Here is a 15,064-nt window from a genome sequence, read left to right as displayed (position 1 = left end):
ATTGTAAATATATGTGTATAGCATTACCTTGGTATATAATTATACTGTTGTGATATAGAATACACACACATATAATCATTTCCAAGTAACTCACCTTTCGTGAAGTTCTCTGTATCACCAGGCATTGGTGACGGAACTGACACCTTTACAGGCAATTTAACTTTAATAAAATAATAATGAAATTAACTTTACCAGTTACGAATATCAGATGAGACAAAATTTCATCTTCTTAGTGCTAAGATACAATATATATTAGTGCCAATCAACCGAAAAGGTATATAGGAAACTCTTTAAGAAACAGAGCAGGTACTGTAATACCAAGGCATATTTAGCCAGCGAATGGTGGACTTGTGGAACTCTTCACCACATTCTGTAGTTGAAGCTCCCACCCTTAACACCTGTAAAAGTCGCCTAAATACCAACAGGCAAAAAATACCTTTCAAGTTCTATCCTAGTTTGTGTATGGCACAATCAAGCAATACTGAATCACATGATGTGGCTCAAGTAGCTAAAGTCAGCTAACAAGTGATATCTATGGAGAGTAATATCTGCTGAAGTCAGCTAACAAGTAATATCTATGAAGAGTAATATCTGCTGAAGTCAGCTAACAAGTAATATCTATAAAAAACAATATCTGCCAGGGTTCAATGTGGTCCCTCGTTCAGATCTCTGTCAACAGTTCATCATGGACTGGCCATCTGTTGACAATGTTTAGCAAAATATTACTTCACAATGATTGTTTAGTACTCCTTGTAGATAGGACGTCACGGCAATCGTTTGCGATAAGACTGATGTCATATGCAAATCATGACAATTTACACAAGTAGTATCTAGTATTTATATCTTGTAAATAATCTATATTGTTTGCTTAATATTGAATATTTACAATTGCCACTGTTTCTGTATCAATATTTCCCAATAACTTGAGTACAGAACGTGACCCGATTCGGTGCGTATGGATGCATGTAAATATTGGCGGACTTCCTTTGACATTCCACAAATTGATATGTCAATGTTTACAAATAACACATGTACAAGACATACAATTTAACAGAATTAATATTTTGAATGTGTTATTGCTATTTGACCTGAATAAAATAACTGAAATATAAGAACTATTTTTTGTGACGTCATGAAAAAAAGGGCAGATGAAGCTGTCATTCAACGGTGCGTTTTTTTCTGAATGGCTAGTTGTGCACGGTTAAACATGACATATATTTTGACGGCAAATAACAAACGGTAAATGATTGTATCTGATGTTCTGGTTGATTTTATACTTTAAAGAAAATATTGTTAATATAAGGATTAACCTCTTACTTTGTGAAGTTAATGAGATGATAAACTTAATGGAGCAGTTGGTAAATTGTATGTAAATACTCAAATTTTTTAACCACAGTCGTTTATAAGTATGTAACACCAAAAAACATTTAAATACAGATGAAAGAATTAATCATGCATCCAAATTATGTTTTTTAAGAACCTTGCAAATACCATGAGCTGTTTAAGGAGAAAAAATCAGGAGACTGCAATGAACTCTGGGACAGATTTATGTACAGACAACTCTTGTATCCAGAAAACTCTATTTTCACGATACTACATTATCCAAATGTGCCAACATTGAGTCATGGGAATTTGGTGTTTATGGTAATTTGTTCTGTACAAACATGATAATGTATTATTTCATTTTTTTTCTTCTTTCTTTCAATGTTTAATGCAGAGCACTGCATTCTGATTTTTATTATTATTATTGTTGCGTAACTCATGTGAAAATCTCCAGGGAGCTGAGTGCTATCGCATCAATTATTTCATGTTCCACGCTTAAATTACTCAAATCTATTGAAGCTCTATTTAAGAAATTGAAAAGCAATTTAATTTGACTTTGTCCCACCATTTTGATAGGGTATTATGGGTACTCCCATCCACTGTATTACACCAGGCAGAGACAGGAACTGGTAAACTGTAGATCATGTTGTGGTTTTGAACTTTCATTGATTATTTTACAAATTATTTCATGATTAGAAATAACAATTATTCATTTTATAACAATTATTCCACTAACGCATTTAACAAATTGCATTGTTTTTATATTTGTGTTTCCATAGCAACCAAAGAAAACAATGGTAGTTTCTGCACAACAGTTGCATGATATCATATAGAGTAGATAAAATTTATCAAAGAGGTCACTTACAGAAGGGGCAGAATTAAGTCCCTAGTCTTGGATTACTTTTTAGTGCCCAATTAACATTTCAAACATTTGCATCCTGCAGACGTTACATCATTCAGTATCCTGAATTAATTATCCAGAAAATTACAATTAATGTTACATCAATGAATCACATATATATAGCTATATATCATAGATATTATGAGAACCTATCATGAGGATGAATCGGTGTATTTGATAATACATAGATATTGATTTATCTTCATTTATTGACACACATGAAGGTTTCGCTGATGGTCAATGATGGTCAATTACTGACCGTCCATCCACCTCTGACTGTGATAGAGAAGGTCATCATAAATCCATCGTACAGGAATGGATGCCATGCTTACACAACTCAATAAATACAATAACACTCCAATAGTACCATATGTCATAATACATCTCCTTAATGCTGTCACACTTTGATTTAACGGCCAGAAAATCTAAAAGAAGAGTCTCAGCTCTTCTGTATACTGATATAGAGGAATATATTTCTACGGTGTTAAAGATGCTCCACTGCCGACAGAGCATAAATGACATTCATCATTTGAACAATAATTGGTGTTTAATCGCGTATATATATGTCTAACTAACACAAAAAATAATATAAAATAATTTATCTTGCCTTTGGTGTAAGTACAATCAGTACTTCATTCTATATAGGATATAGTGCTACAGAATTTCTTCGGGATGCAATTAATTATTTCTCATATTTTTAAATTAGAAGCTCAAACTTTTCAATGGTGGTAATGGTGTAAAGTATACTAAATTGTCTGCTCCTGTTTTTGATAGTGAAAAAATACCATTTGTCAGCAGTGTAGCATCTTTAAATATCAAAGAAAGCAAAGGAAATATTAATGTTTTACAACATTCTAACCTGGCAGTTTGTTTCACCTAAAGTGTGGATCTTCAAGAGAGTTTAAAATATGACAATTTGTACTTCATCTATATAGTTAATACAAGAGTTTTTACTTTCTCTACAAAATAAATGTAAGATTTTGTTATTTCTGTATACAAGCAAGGCTTATAAGTAGGCATAGGTTTATTATTAACCATGGGCTTATTACCAGACAAGGGCTTATCACCGTACATGGGCTTATAAGCAGACATGGGCTTATTACCAGACATGGGCTTATGACCAGACATGGGCATATTACAAGACATGGGCTTATTACCAGACATGGGCTTATTACCAGAAATTGGTTTATTACCAGACAAGGGCTGAGGACCATGTGGTAGATAAGCCTTTGGCTTAACATGTAAACCCATCCTCAATAGATATACATATGTAGTTTGTTATTATTATTATTATGAACTTATTCCCAGATATGGACTTACAACCAATCTTTAGAGGATCATTAAAATTACTAGACATTGATTATTTACAAGACATGGGCTATCACATGGGCTTATTACCAATCTTGGTCTTCTTAAAATTACCAGTCATTGATTTAGTGCAAGACCCAGGCTTATTCCTAGACTTATTACTACCAATCTTAGTTTTTTTGGTTTCATGAGTATACATCTACAGGATAATTTAAAGACGTGCCAGGTTTGTTGGTGGAGGAAACCCAGAATACCCAGAGAAAAATCAAGCATCATTTACAGTTATTACGAAACATGAACTTATTATCAATCATGTGTTTATCATTAATCCTAGGCTTATTACCAGACATACTTTTCCTTATCATCAAAAGTAAAAAGAATGGCATGACATGTCTACTGTTATAGTTGTCACATTATAAAAATTCAGCTCCTTAATGTTTTGATAGGAAGAGCTGGTATAAAACGATTGTATGTCTTTTTCCCTGAATTGTTACCAAACTCTGACTAACACGTAACATAACAATTAGTATCTGCTCTCCAGAGTGTAATAAAACTCTAGATCTGAGGTACAAGACGATGGAAAAGACTTTCCTATAAGGGCATTGCACCTCCTTACAAAATCTGTCGCTAACTAATCTATTTATTTTCCCAAACCTTGCTAATTCGGGAAGCATGGCTGCACTGCTAAGTAAGACTATTAAGAACGAGGCGTTGGTATCAATGTTAGTTCTGGCTACAGATTCAGGCCTAAATTAATTATGCCTGACTGGCTTACTTGTCTCATTTTAAAATCGATGGATTGAAGATTTAAAGCTTAGAACCGCAAAAAATTCACCCAAAAATACATCAAATATTGGGAGCTGTTTAGCAAGGAGCAGATCCATTTATGAGAAGTCCAAAACAGCGACAAAAAATTCCATAGACATGGAGGTGTCAACAGAAACTCAAATTATCACACAAAGAAGAAGTTTAGTACTATTTCTTACAATGGTAACCTTCATATTTTATCAAAGAGCCTAAAAATCCATCCCAAGCAAACTTTTTTTTCTGTTTTAGTAAAAGTTTCTATCTTTAGAAAGTATGACCTTGACCTTTGACCTAAGAAACTAAAAAGTCATTCCATGCAAACTTTTTGCATTTTTCACTTATTACGCATATTTGACATTTTTTGCTTTAACATCCACATAGAGATGTCAATACTGTACTTAAAGCATTTCAAATTTGATGAGTCAATATTTTGCAGTTTTTTTCCTTCACAAGGCATATTTGCAAAGGTTAAATTTCGTGGTTCACCAATTTTTTGTAAATTTTTTGCCACTATATATTATATTTCACTGTTGTTAAGAAAATGAGGATTTTAGTAAACACTATGGTTATAACAACAACAAACTACCCATTAAAAAGCTATACAGTACTTCAAATTACTTGACAGTGAGCAAAGACCAATTCATGCATGCAAGGTTAAATTAGTTCATTTGTTACTCAGTAGAATGATCTTCACTTGTGAGGTAACAGTTATCCTAAATATGACAAAATTACATCAATGTCTCACATTATTTCATCACAGTACTCTCACAAAACGTAACTATAGACAACTGCTCAATAGGGCTGGATCAATATATTGATATACAATATGTATCGGTTTTCCGCAGCGTATCGAATATCGACACGCAAACATGCTGTATATCGCTTTATCGTTTTAACAACTCAACCTACTGTTTTCTTTATAGAAATAGGAAATTCCAAACAAAATTTATTCGATAACATTATTCAAGTAAGAGCATTTCAATCAAAAGGAAGTGTTTAAAGCATCTGTGTCACCAAGATGGATTATAAATGCCTTTTCATAACTAAGAATACAAATTGACAGAAATTAATTAACACAGATGATAACTCGAATCAAATGTTTGGTAGATTTTTTCCAAGTTATAGAATGTTTTATCAAAATTGTCTGTTATTGTCTCAATATTCAAAACACAATGGTCAGCTGAATTTGAACAAGAGGTCCACTGTATTGTCAATACATATCGTGTATTGTTTCAGTGTATTGTCAATATGTATCGTATCGTTTTAGACCTTCCAATACCCAGCCCTACTGCTCAAAAGGGCAGATAACTCTGTATGATAAAACATAGTCCGTATGACTTGTACATTACAGATCAACAGTACACAAAAGTACACAATTTATACTCTCTTTTAGGGATAGCTGTCAGAAAGAAGATTGTCAGACGATATTTTAATAATGAAGATCGCAAATGTTATCGTGCCAGACTGAGTTGACATTAAAGCCTGACAAAATGAAGTACATAAAGTTAGGCTTTTTTAATCTCTGTTTGTAAATGTAAAAGACTTTTTGATATGAACAATCCATTAAGCTACAGTGTGACTTTCATGAAAAGAAAATTGATTGAAAAAGACAGAACAATTATTTATCATGAATAGAGATGATAATATATATCGTTTTGTTACTTAATTTAATGTACTATGAATGGATCTCATCTTTGGGAGAGAGAAAAAATATGTTTATTTTTCAGTAATATAGCTATTTGAGTTTTCATACATAACAATAATTAAAGCAATATTTATTTTCGTGCCTTTAAAAAGCTTTCTTTCATGTTCAATTTACTTTCGCTTTTGCAATCAAAGCACATTAGCAAAAGTCTGTCTCTGCTAATTGATATGTACATCCTTTATATTGATGGGAATTTCCATTCAATATTTCAATTTGCAAATATTACTAAGTGCAAACGTTTTTTGAAATGGGAATCACAAAATTAAGTAGCTGCGAATGAATGTCGGCGGCAGTATTTACAGAGTAATGATGCAATTTTTAGAACAAGATTCAGTGAAGCAAACATTTCTATGATATTTACAGACTCATTCTCCTTTAAGTTCTATCTAAAGAAAGGATTTAATTCAATAATTTTTTTTTATTTGATCATGGAATTGATGCTGAACATGGATGATTTGTTAACATAAGATTTTTTTAAATAAAGAACAATTTGCTGATTTTGGCTTATTTTATAACAACAAAATCATCATCCTGTAACTTATTTATTTTGTATCAACAATTAAAAGACAGTAATTAGGACTTGTTTGATAACAGCAATTAACTCATATCTGGTGGTCTTAAGTAACCCTCCAAATCTTGTGTTTTCTCTCTTAAAATGATTGCCATCCCTATAACAAAATTTATAATCCTACACCAATGCAGAAATAAATGTCATTTGTCAAGGAAAACTGAAATTGAATAATTATGAAAAAACTTTAACCATGCTCATAAGGCCTATTGGCCTGCGCATCTCTTGAAATTTTCAAAATCCTCAATTTTTTTCTCTTTGGCCTTTACCCAAAACAAAATCCTATTATACTGATTAGTATTTCATTGTAGAAATCCATGTGTCAGTTGTAAATTGAGGAAAACAACATTTTAATACACCTCTGATGCTCTTCAAAAGGTTACAAATGTATCCATCTTGGTTTCAAAAATAAAGAAAATTTTAGAAAAAAATATTTTTAGGGATGTTTCTTATCACAGCAATTATACTTTCTAGCTAACTCATTCACACCTGAAGAGACATTAGGCTCTTCTAAAGCAAAGACTAGACAAGTCTAGTATGGAATTTCAGGTATCCAGAAAATATTGAGGTTATAGAAACAAGACGCCCAGACGGCCTGTATCGCTCACCTGGTTTGTAATGCCAAGTACTGTTGTGAATACAGGTCATTGTTTCTTTTGTGAAGGAATTTCAATATTTACCTCTAATTCCCCTATTGGGCCCCGCCCCTCCTGAGCCAAAATTTATACAAGTTCTGTTCCCCTTCCCCCAAGGATGTTTGTGGCCAAATTTGGTTACAATCCATCCAGAACTCTAGGAAAAGTAGTGATTTATAGGATTTACATCTATTTCCACTATTGGGCCCCGACCCTCCTGCCCCCGGGGGGTTAGAGCCAAAATTTATACAAATTCTGTTCCCCTTCCCCCAAGGATGTTTGTGGCCAAATTTGGTTACAATCCATGCAGAACTCTAGAAAAAGTAGCGATTTATAGGATTTACTTCTATTTCCCCTATTGGGCCCCGCCCTTCCGGACGGACAAACGGACGGAAGGACGGACGGACGGACGACTGACGCTGCGCCATGACATAAGCTCACCGTCCCTTCGGGCCAGGTGAGCTGAAAATGACTTTGGCAAACTTACACCATGAACTGTTGTAACATTATTGCATAAGATGAAATATACCATAGACTGAAAGTTACAGACAGACCAAAATTAAAAATTCAACAGCTATCAGTTATCATTGCCTATTTAGAGAAGTTTTTCATGAGAACTATATTTGTAATCAATCATTACTTTTTTTATAATTGATCTGAACAGCAGGTTCTGTAAAAGAAATTAGATTACAATTTATTTTTTCTTGTAGAACTCTTTTGTGGAGGAGATACAGAATACCATGTACCCTTAAGCACTTTTCTTTCAAGTAGCTAATATAAGTGCAGCGTCTAGCTGTAAAACCTCTCCAGGCCTGTATACTATAAAGGAAAACGCTTCCATCTTAAATGGCTATTTTTATAAATAGCAACATTAATTAATGTAATTTGAGTCACTGTTTGATTTGATCAGATGGTTAAGCAAAATTACCTGCAGCAGTTTCTAATTTAAATGGCAGTTATTAAATATTTAAAGGTAAAATACGGTTAAATATCTGTCTGTAAGAAAATAAAATGGCCTACCTTTCTCTGATTTGGTTGTAGGTTCCTCCGGTGTAATGGTTTTGGCTGAGGTACAGCCCATGTTTTAGTCTACCGAGGAGTTGTCACATTGTAGGGTTTTAACGATATCCATAATTCTCATCCTGATTATCACTCGCCTGTTCAGCACGAGGAGGACGAACGGCTTATTGCTGCTGACTGCTGTGTCCGGACTCAATGACTACACGTCGCGCTGTGCTGGCTCCAATAGCCATTCTGTCTTTATAACACATTGGTCTCCAATGTTGTCAACACACATCTGAAAGTTAACGGAAGAAAGAGAGCTACAGAGGAGTTTACCTTTATATAAACTAACAGTAGCTATTGTACATGGCTAAGCATTAACAATTGTATTTTTACATTATTTTGTATACAGAAAAAACACTTAAAAGGATAGTGTTACTTTATATACCGTTCATACTACAAATAAAATATTTACTATTTTGCCTGGATAAGGTTTCTTACCCTGATTTGTTACACAGGTGCACATGGTACAGGTACAAAAATTGTAGTACAATCCTCAATACTTTAAACATTAAGGCTTTTGTGGTGATAAATAAATGAAGACAATAAATCAGTGAACAGATTTAATTTTAAACTCTAATTATCTGCTAGATCTCAGTGCTCATCTCCAAATTATCAAAGCAGAACAGCACTATAGTAATATACATTATGTACTGTGTACAAACTTGTTTTCAGATGGCTTAGTTTGGTGTAAGTTCATGTCTAATCATCTTTACCAGAGAATTTGAAAAAATTATAGAGGATTCCCTTCTTTACAATAGGTTTAATTAATCCTTTGATTAACAGAGGTTTAATTTATCACCCTATGCTTCTATAGTTTTATAACTAACCTGCATTTAAATAATTTTTGCTGTGGTTTAAAAAAAAAATTCACGCCCAGAGTTTAATCCTACACTAAAACATGCTGGTTTATAGAATGACTCCTCACTCTCTCATTTCATCGCATAGGCTTAAGGAACAAAAACTACATAGGGTAGCTTAGGTTATATTTTGATTATTTGGTCAAAAAAATGGAAAGTACAAAGTTGGATTTTATCCATATTAAGCCTTATTTCCTATTATTACAACAAAATTAACAAAGACAATTAATAAATCCTGTAATCTGTTAAATTAAGTGTTGGCAATTAATGAATGGTAAGATGTTCCAATATAACACCACTAAAGCCCTCTGGGTTACAAGTTTGAAACCAATGTAGGAGAGTTTAATGCCAGGCAATGGTTTTAGGTTGGAGGTTTTGCTGTATGTGGCTACTTCAACTTTCCTCCACTTTTTGGGGGCCGCAGTGGCTGAGTGGTGAAGATGTCCCAACATATTATCACAAGCCTCCACCTCACGGTTACAAGTTTGAGTCCCATGTAGGCAGATGCCAGGTACTGACCGCTGGTCAGTGGTTTTTCTCCAGATACTCCGACTTTTCTTCACCAACAAAACTGGCACATCTTTAAATGACCCTGGCTGTTAATAGGATGTTAAAATAATAAAACCAAAACCAATTCCTCCATCTTTTACACATGGCACATCCTTAAATGACCGTTAGTATGATGTTAAACAATTCAATCCCCAAAATGTTTGCAGCTGAGAGTTATTAGGATGAAAATTGTGCTTGACAACCCCGACAGCTGATTTCACACATTTGTCGAGCGACAAATCATGAAATGTCATCTTTAACACAGAGTTTTCGACATTGAGTGAAACTGACGTTTTTGACGCCTTCTCTCAACACGGTACTAAACCAACAGGCTTAAACTGTTTGTATTAGAGATGAAAATCCTCTCATTATGATCGCTGTGATTAGTATATGATTTTTGAATAGTCATATTGGTGCTATGTAAACAAGAATGTTATGTACACTGCATGCGAAAAAAAAAGGGGGAAGGGGAGGGGGGGGGGGGTCACGGTGGCCGCGTAGTTAAGATGTTCCGACATATATTACCATAGCCCTCCACCTCTGAGTCGCGAGTTCAAATCCCATTTGGGGCAGTTGCCAGGTACCTACTGCTGGTCGGTGGTTTTTCCTCCTGACTGATCATCCTTGATATTCCATCGGTTTAAAATCACTGTCATAACATTTACCTATGGAATAATTAAGGAGAAAAAACTGACCAATCACAGGCCTTGTGAGTCTTCCTTTGAAGATCATACACAGAGTGATACCTGACATCAAAGCCATACAGTCAACCACAGTGTAACTACCATTGTTTGATTCTTTTGGTGTACATCAAAGAAGAAAACTACCTCTTTCATCTGCTGTTGCACACATAACCTTCAGGTTTGTCAGCTAGGACATATTCTAAGAGGTGGATATTATGACAGTGACAGTAACCCTAGGAATATCAGGAATGCTGTCTGGGAAGAAGTGGTTAAGTGGTTAAGGTGTCTGACATTCTAACATTAAACCCTCTACTTCTGCACTATTTTGGTATTATATCTACCTACATTTTATTACATAAATATCAATTCTACCCTTACCATAATGTCCTTTTGAGTAGATCTTTGAAACGAAACAACTCCTCACCAAAATACTGACTTGATTTTACAGCCTAACACTTGCAGACTCCCTTTTATAGCTATTACGTTTATTATGTTTTCAAATCAGAATCAATCAGCTGGTTGTGTAACGTCCTGGAACATCAAGCCCACAGGTAAATATATAACAAGTCCTACTTAGTGACCTTAAAGCAATTCAGAGGGAGCATGTACAACTACAAAATTATCACTCCAGTAGGAAAGTGATAATTAATATCAAATTAATTGGTATTACACTACCATCACACCATGGGACGGAGACTATAAGAGATCTTTTTATGAAGAGGTACATCACGATCACACCATTAGACGAGATATATTTCTGTCTGTAGACACAACTTTGTCAGAGCAAACTCCTCCTAAACTACTTGACAGATTTTGATAAAATTTGGTACACAGAACCTTGACATAAAGGAGAGTTGATTAAACTATATAGGGTTCTGCAATGTCCCCAATTAATGGATTTAATGCTGTACAGTTTAGGTGCAGTGGGCACTTACCAAGTCAAACATGGAAAAATAATGAACTGTGGGCACTTACCAAGTCAAACATGGAAAAATATTGTACAGTGGGCACTTACCAAGTCAAACATGGAAAAATATTGTACAGTGGGCACTTACCAAGTCAAACATGGAAAAATATTGTACAGTGGGCACTTACCAAGTCAAACATGGAAAAATATTGTACTGTGGGCACTTACCAAGTCAAACATGGAAAAATATTCCAGCCATTAGAGTACAAATGTACCCAATTAACACACAGCAATCAGGTTGTACTTTAGGTAACAAAACATATTTTAACACTGATGCATTGAATTAACAGCTCGGCTGTTGCTAATTTTAACAGCGATTTTCTCCGTTCTATATATATCGCCAATCTGATTTGATCTAAGAAAAGGGCAATCTAATTTATGTTGGAAATGTGTCGGTAAATTGCGTGAACTATTTTTGGGGTAAAGCGTGATTAAAGTATACAGTTTACAGTTTAAATGTTTTTATATATTGCACTAATTTTACAACAAATCACAATTTCTTTTTTCTGATATTCAAGATCTAAGACCTTGGGAGAAAAAATCATAGTTAAAATGAATTTTGTTTATGATAGCAGAAATGTTTAATACGACCACATGGACACTATTATACTTTTTGGAATCACACAAATTACATAAAGCCACAATAATTGAACATCAACCTAGAGCCTGCTAATTAATGACACTCAGCCATATGACACAAGCCTTTCACCAACTGAAAAAACTGAAAAACAACTGCATTGGTTTCCACTAACTTTTTTAGTTTCTGTCATCAAAAAAATTTCTTGCTTCCTTCCATTTGGGTATTATTTTATTTCTATTTTTTTTTTTTTTTTTTGGCGAATTATCTGGACTGCTGTGTCTGTTTAATAGATCAATAATCAAATCATTTCACAAATATTTTTATCCAGAATTTGCGCTTTTTGAACAATTGGCATTTGGAATATCACCAATCCATTGTAATTTGTAATAAATAAATTGGCCAAATGGTTAAGATGACCAGACATAATTCTATCAAAGATCTCCATATTTTAGCTACAGTTAAGACCATGTGAGAATTTCTCTTGCTGTATTCTCGTTTTTATCACCTCCAAATCCTGGTATAAAACTGACTTTTAGTTTAAAAAAGAACAAAGGGAAAGAATCACCAAACACTAGAATATTAGTCATGACAAAGGTTATTTAGAACGTTATTGACCTTTCAGGATAGGTCATCTCTGAGAGCCAACATCCAAAATAAGTGTCACTGAACTCAACTTCAGATGGACTTTGTTTGTCGTATATATCACGCCTTCATTCTATTATTTTATTTGGAGACCTATTGACCTTGATAGCTTGCCAGGAAGTTTCCAATGTATTTTCCAATGGAGGAATAGGAAGTGGACACACCTTAATCGCTTGACACAATAACCTTTACTGGATACGTAACTTACTAGGACCAATTATCTGTTTCCTAAGGCAAGTCATTTAGAGACAAAAAATGGCTATTTTAACGGCGATCAGTTAAAATAGTCCCTCGATACATCCTGCTTCTGCTTCCTTTGTCCTGAAAATTCAGTGGATATTCATACTGAATATGGATGTGGTCTGATTTATGAGAAAGCTTGGAAATGTTTCACTGCAAATGTAGCATTACAAACCTTGTAAAGAATCTGCTGAATGGCATAAATGTGGTGTGACAAATTGCTTGCAGAATGGACGAATTTGAGAGCAAGTACTAAATGTAACGGGAGCAGTGATCGGAAATCCTCATTGGTTGATCAATCGTGTTAGACCTGTTGATTGTTCTCCTCCACTGGAGATTCTATAGATTGACTGACCATTTAATACGACTCGGGCTAGGAAAGTACGGCAGGGAAGTCAGAAGAAAAGTATGGTCATAGACGAGTAACAAATATAATCAGGAATAAGTTACCTTGATATTGTGTCCCACAAGCTGCAGACGACACTCAGCTACAACAAACTTGCATTATTTGCTTTTGTTTTTGTAATATGAATTAAAATATATAAAGTTTAAGGTGAAGATTTCGTATAACCCATGTAGCTATGAATGATTAAATAATGGTCAATCTCACTTAAAGTTATCTCTTGATCCCAACATGCATATAATAGACCCAATATTAAGTCTTTAGACCTCTGTGTTGAAGAAAAGAAGTTGATTTTAAAGATTTTAGCATTCTTGGCCTATGTCACCTAAATAAAAGGTCAAGGGTATTGACATTTAAACAAACTTAGTAGCCTTTATCCCAGCATGCTACAGATCCAATATCAGGGCACAGTGCTTCTAGGCTAATAAGTTTTTAACGACAACTTTCAAATCAAAATAAAACAATTGCTTTCAAAGCTGACATTGAATAAAACAATCTAGAATTGCTGAAGGACTTGATTCTTGTTAACTTTTAAGAAGATATAATCACAGATTTTTCAGCAATTAAGAAAAGAAAATTTCACTAATCACTTGAATAAGCTAATCACCTTTTGAACAACCAATCCCTGGGCTTGGTCTATTAGTTATCAGTTAGTAAGTTGGCATCCACCAAAGAATGATCTACATCTGACAATGGTTCAAAACTTTGAGGCATATCCCTTCAGTACCTTTCAAAGAAATAGCCGTAACAAACTTCAATTATCAAAATTTAAGATGGAGGCCTATCAGCCATCTTGTTCATCAATCGATCCCAGAACCCAATATGCACAACTATGGCCCTAGGGGAACCTGCAGAAGAAAGCAGAAGAAATTCGAGTACCATCCCTTCAATATTTTCTGAGAAATAGCGATAACGAGAAATGTTAATGGATGGAAAGAAGGATGGACAGATGGACCACGGACCAAAGACGAAAAGCGATTTGAATAGTCCACCATCCAAGCCTAATTGACCCTGTGACCTTGAAAGAAAAAAACGTCATTCATTTGATCGAACTTGGTAGCTTGATCAGAAAATACTAACAAGAGATCCTAGAGGGATCTTGTTGTCCACCAAAAAATTAAATATGTCTGACAATGGAAAAAGGGATCTTTTCCCTGCTTTTCAAACTTTTTCAAACATACTACATATAAAATACTTTCAGTACTTTCTGAGAAACAGTGGTAACAAACTTCAATGATGAAATCAATGATGGCTGCTGGTTGGACATTTTGTTGACTGATAAGTCCCAAAAGTCACTATGCACAACTAGGGCCAATGGGAACCTATGTATGGAATTTGTGAGAGATCACTTCAGTTATTTCTTAGAAATAGCAGGTAACTGTCAAAATTCAAGATGGCGGCTGGTCAGCCATCTTGATGACCGATCGGTCCCAAAATGCAATATGTGCAACTAGGGTCCAAATGGAACCAACATAGGAAATTTGAGAAATATCCCTTCAGCCCTTTTTGAGATAAATACCTGTAACAAGAAAAGTTACAGGACGAAAGGACAGACAGAAGGACTTGAAAAATGAATTGCCACAAAATGTTTCAAGTGCACAGGTTCAATGGATCTAAAAGACAATGAGATTATATCTCTTTGAAATATCCAAAATTTAATTGCTGCTAAAACAACTGGTTACAGTATATCAATTTATTTCACAAAAACATTTTGAAACTGACATGCAATATACATAAAGTTGAGTGATCAAACTTATTAAGTTATTGATATAAAAAGGAAAATCAGAAATCGAATAAAACCAGTCTATGAAAAGCTGAATGAAGGAAAAAG

General features: G+C 34.3%; 1 protein-coding gene across 2 annotated transcripts in view; it reads right to left on the bottom strand.

The window, feature by feature from the left end:
• The window catches only part of LOC138328185 (serine/threonine-protein phosphatase with EF-hands pef-1-like), a 79,691-nt gene that overhangs the window by 33,780 nt on the left and 30,847 nt on the right, over window positions 1–15,064 (bottom strand). For both annotated transcript variants that reach the window (XM_069274866.1, XM_069274867.1), the window contains one exon: window positions 8,268–8,544. In XM_069274866.1, coding sequence (XP_069130967.1) covers window positions 8,268–8,328 — 61 coding nt within the window. In that variant the 5' untranslated portion in view covers window positions 8,329–8,544. The remainder of the gene's footprint in view (window positions 1–8,267; window positions 8,545–15,064) is intronic.

The sequence above is a fragment of the Argopecten irradians genome, chromosome 7, assembly GCF_041381155.1.
Source record: "Argopecten irradians isolate NY chromosome 7, Ai_NY, whole genome shotgun sequence".
Classification (NCBI taxonomy): domain Eukaryota; kingdom Metazoa; phylum Mollusca; class Bivalvia; order Pectinida; family Pectinidae; genus Argopecten; species Argopecten irradians.
Note: the sequence above shows the minus strand (reverse complement) of the source record. Positions and strands in the feature narration are given on the sequence as shown.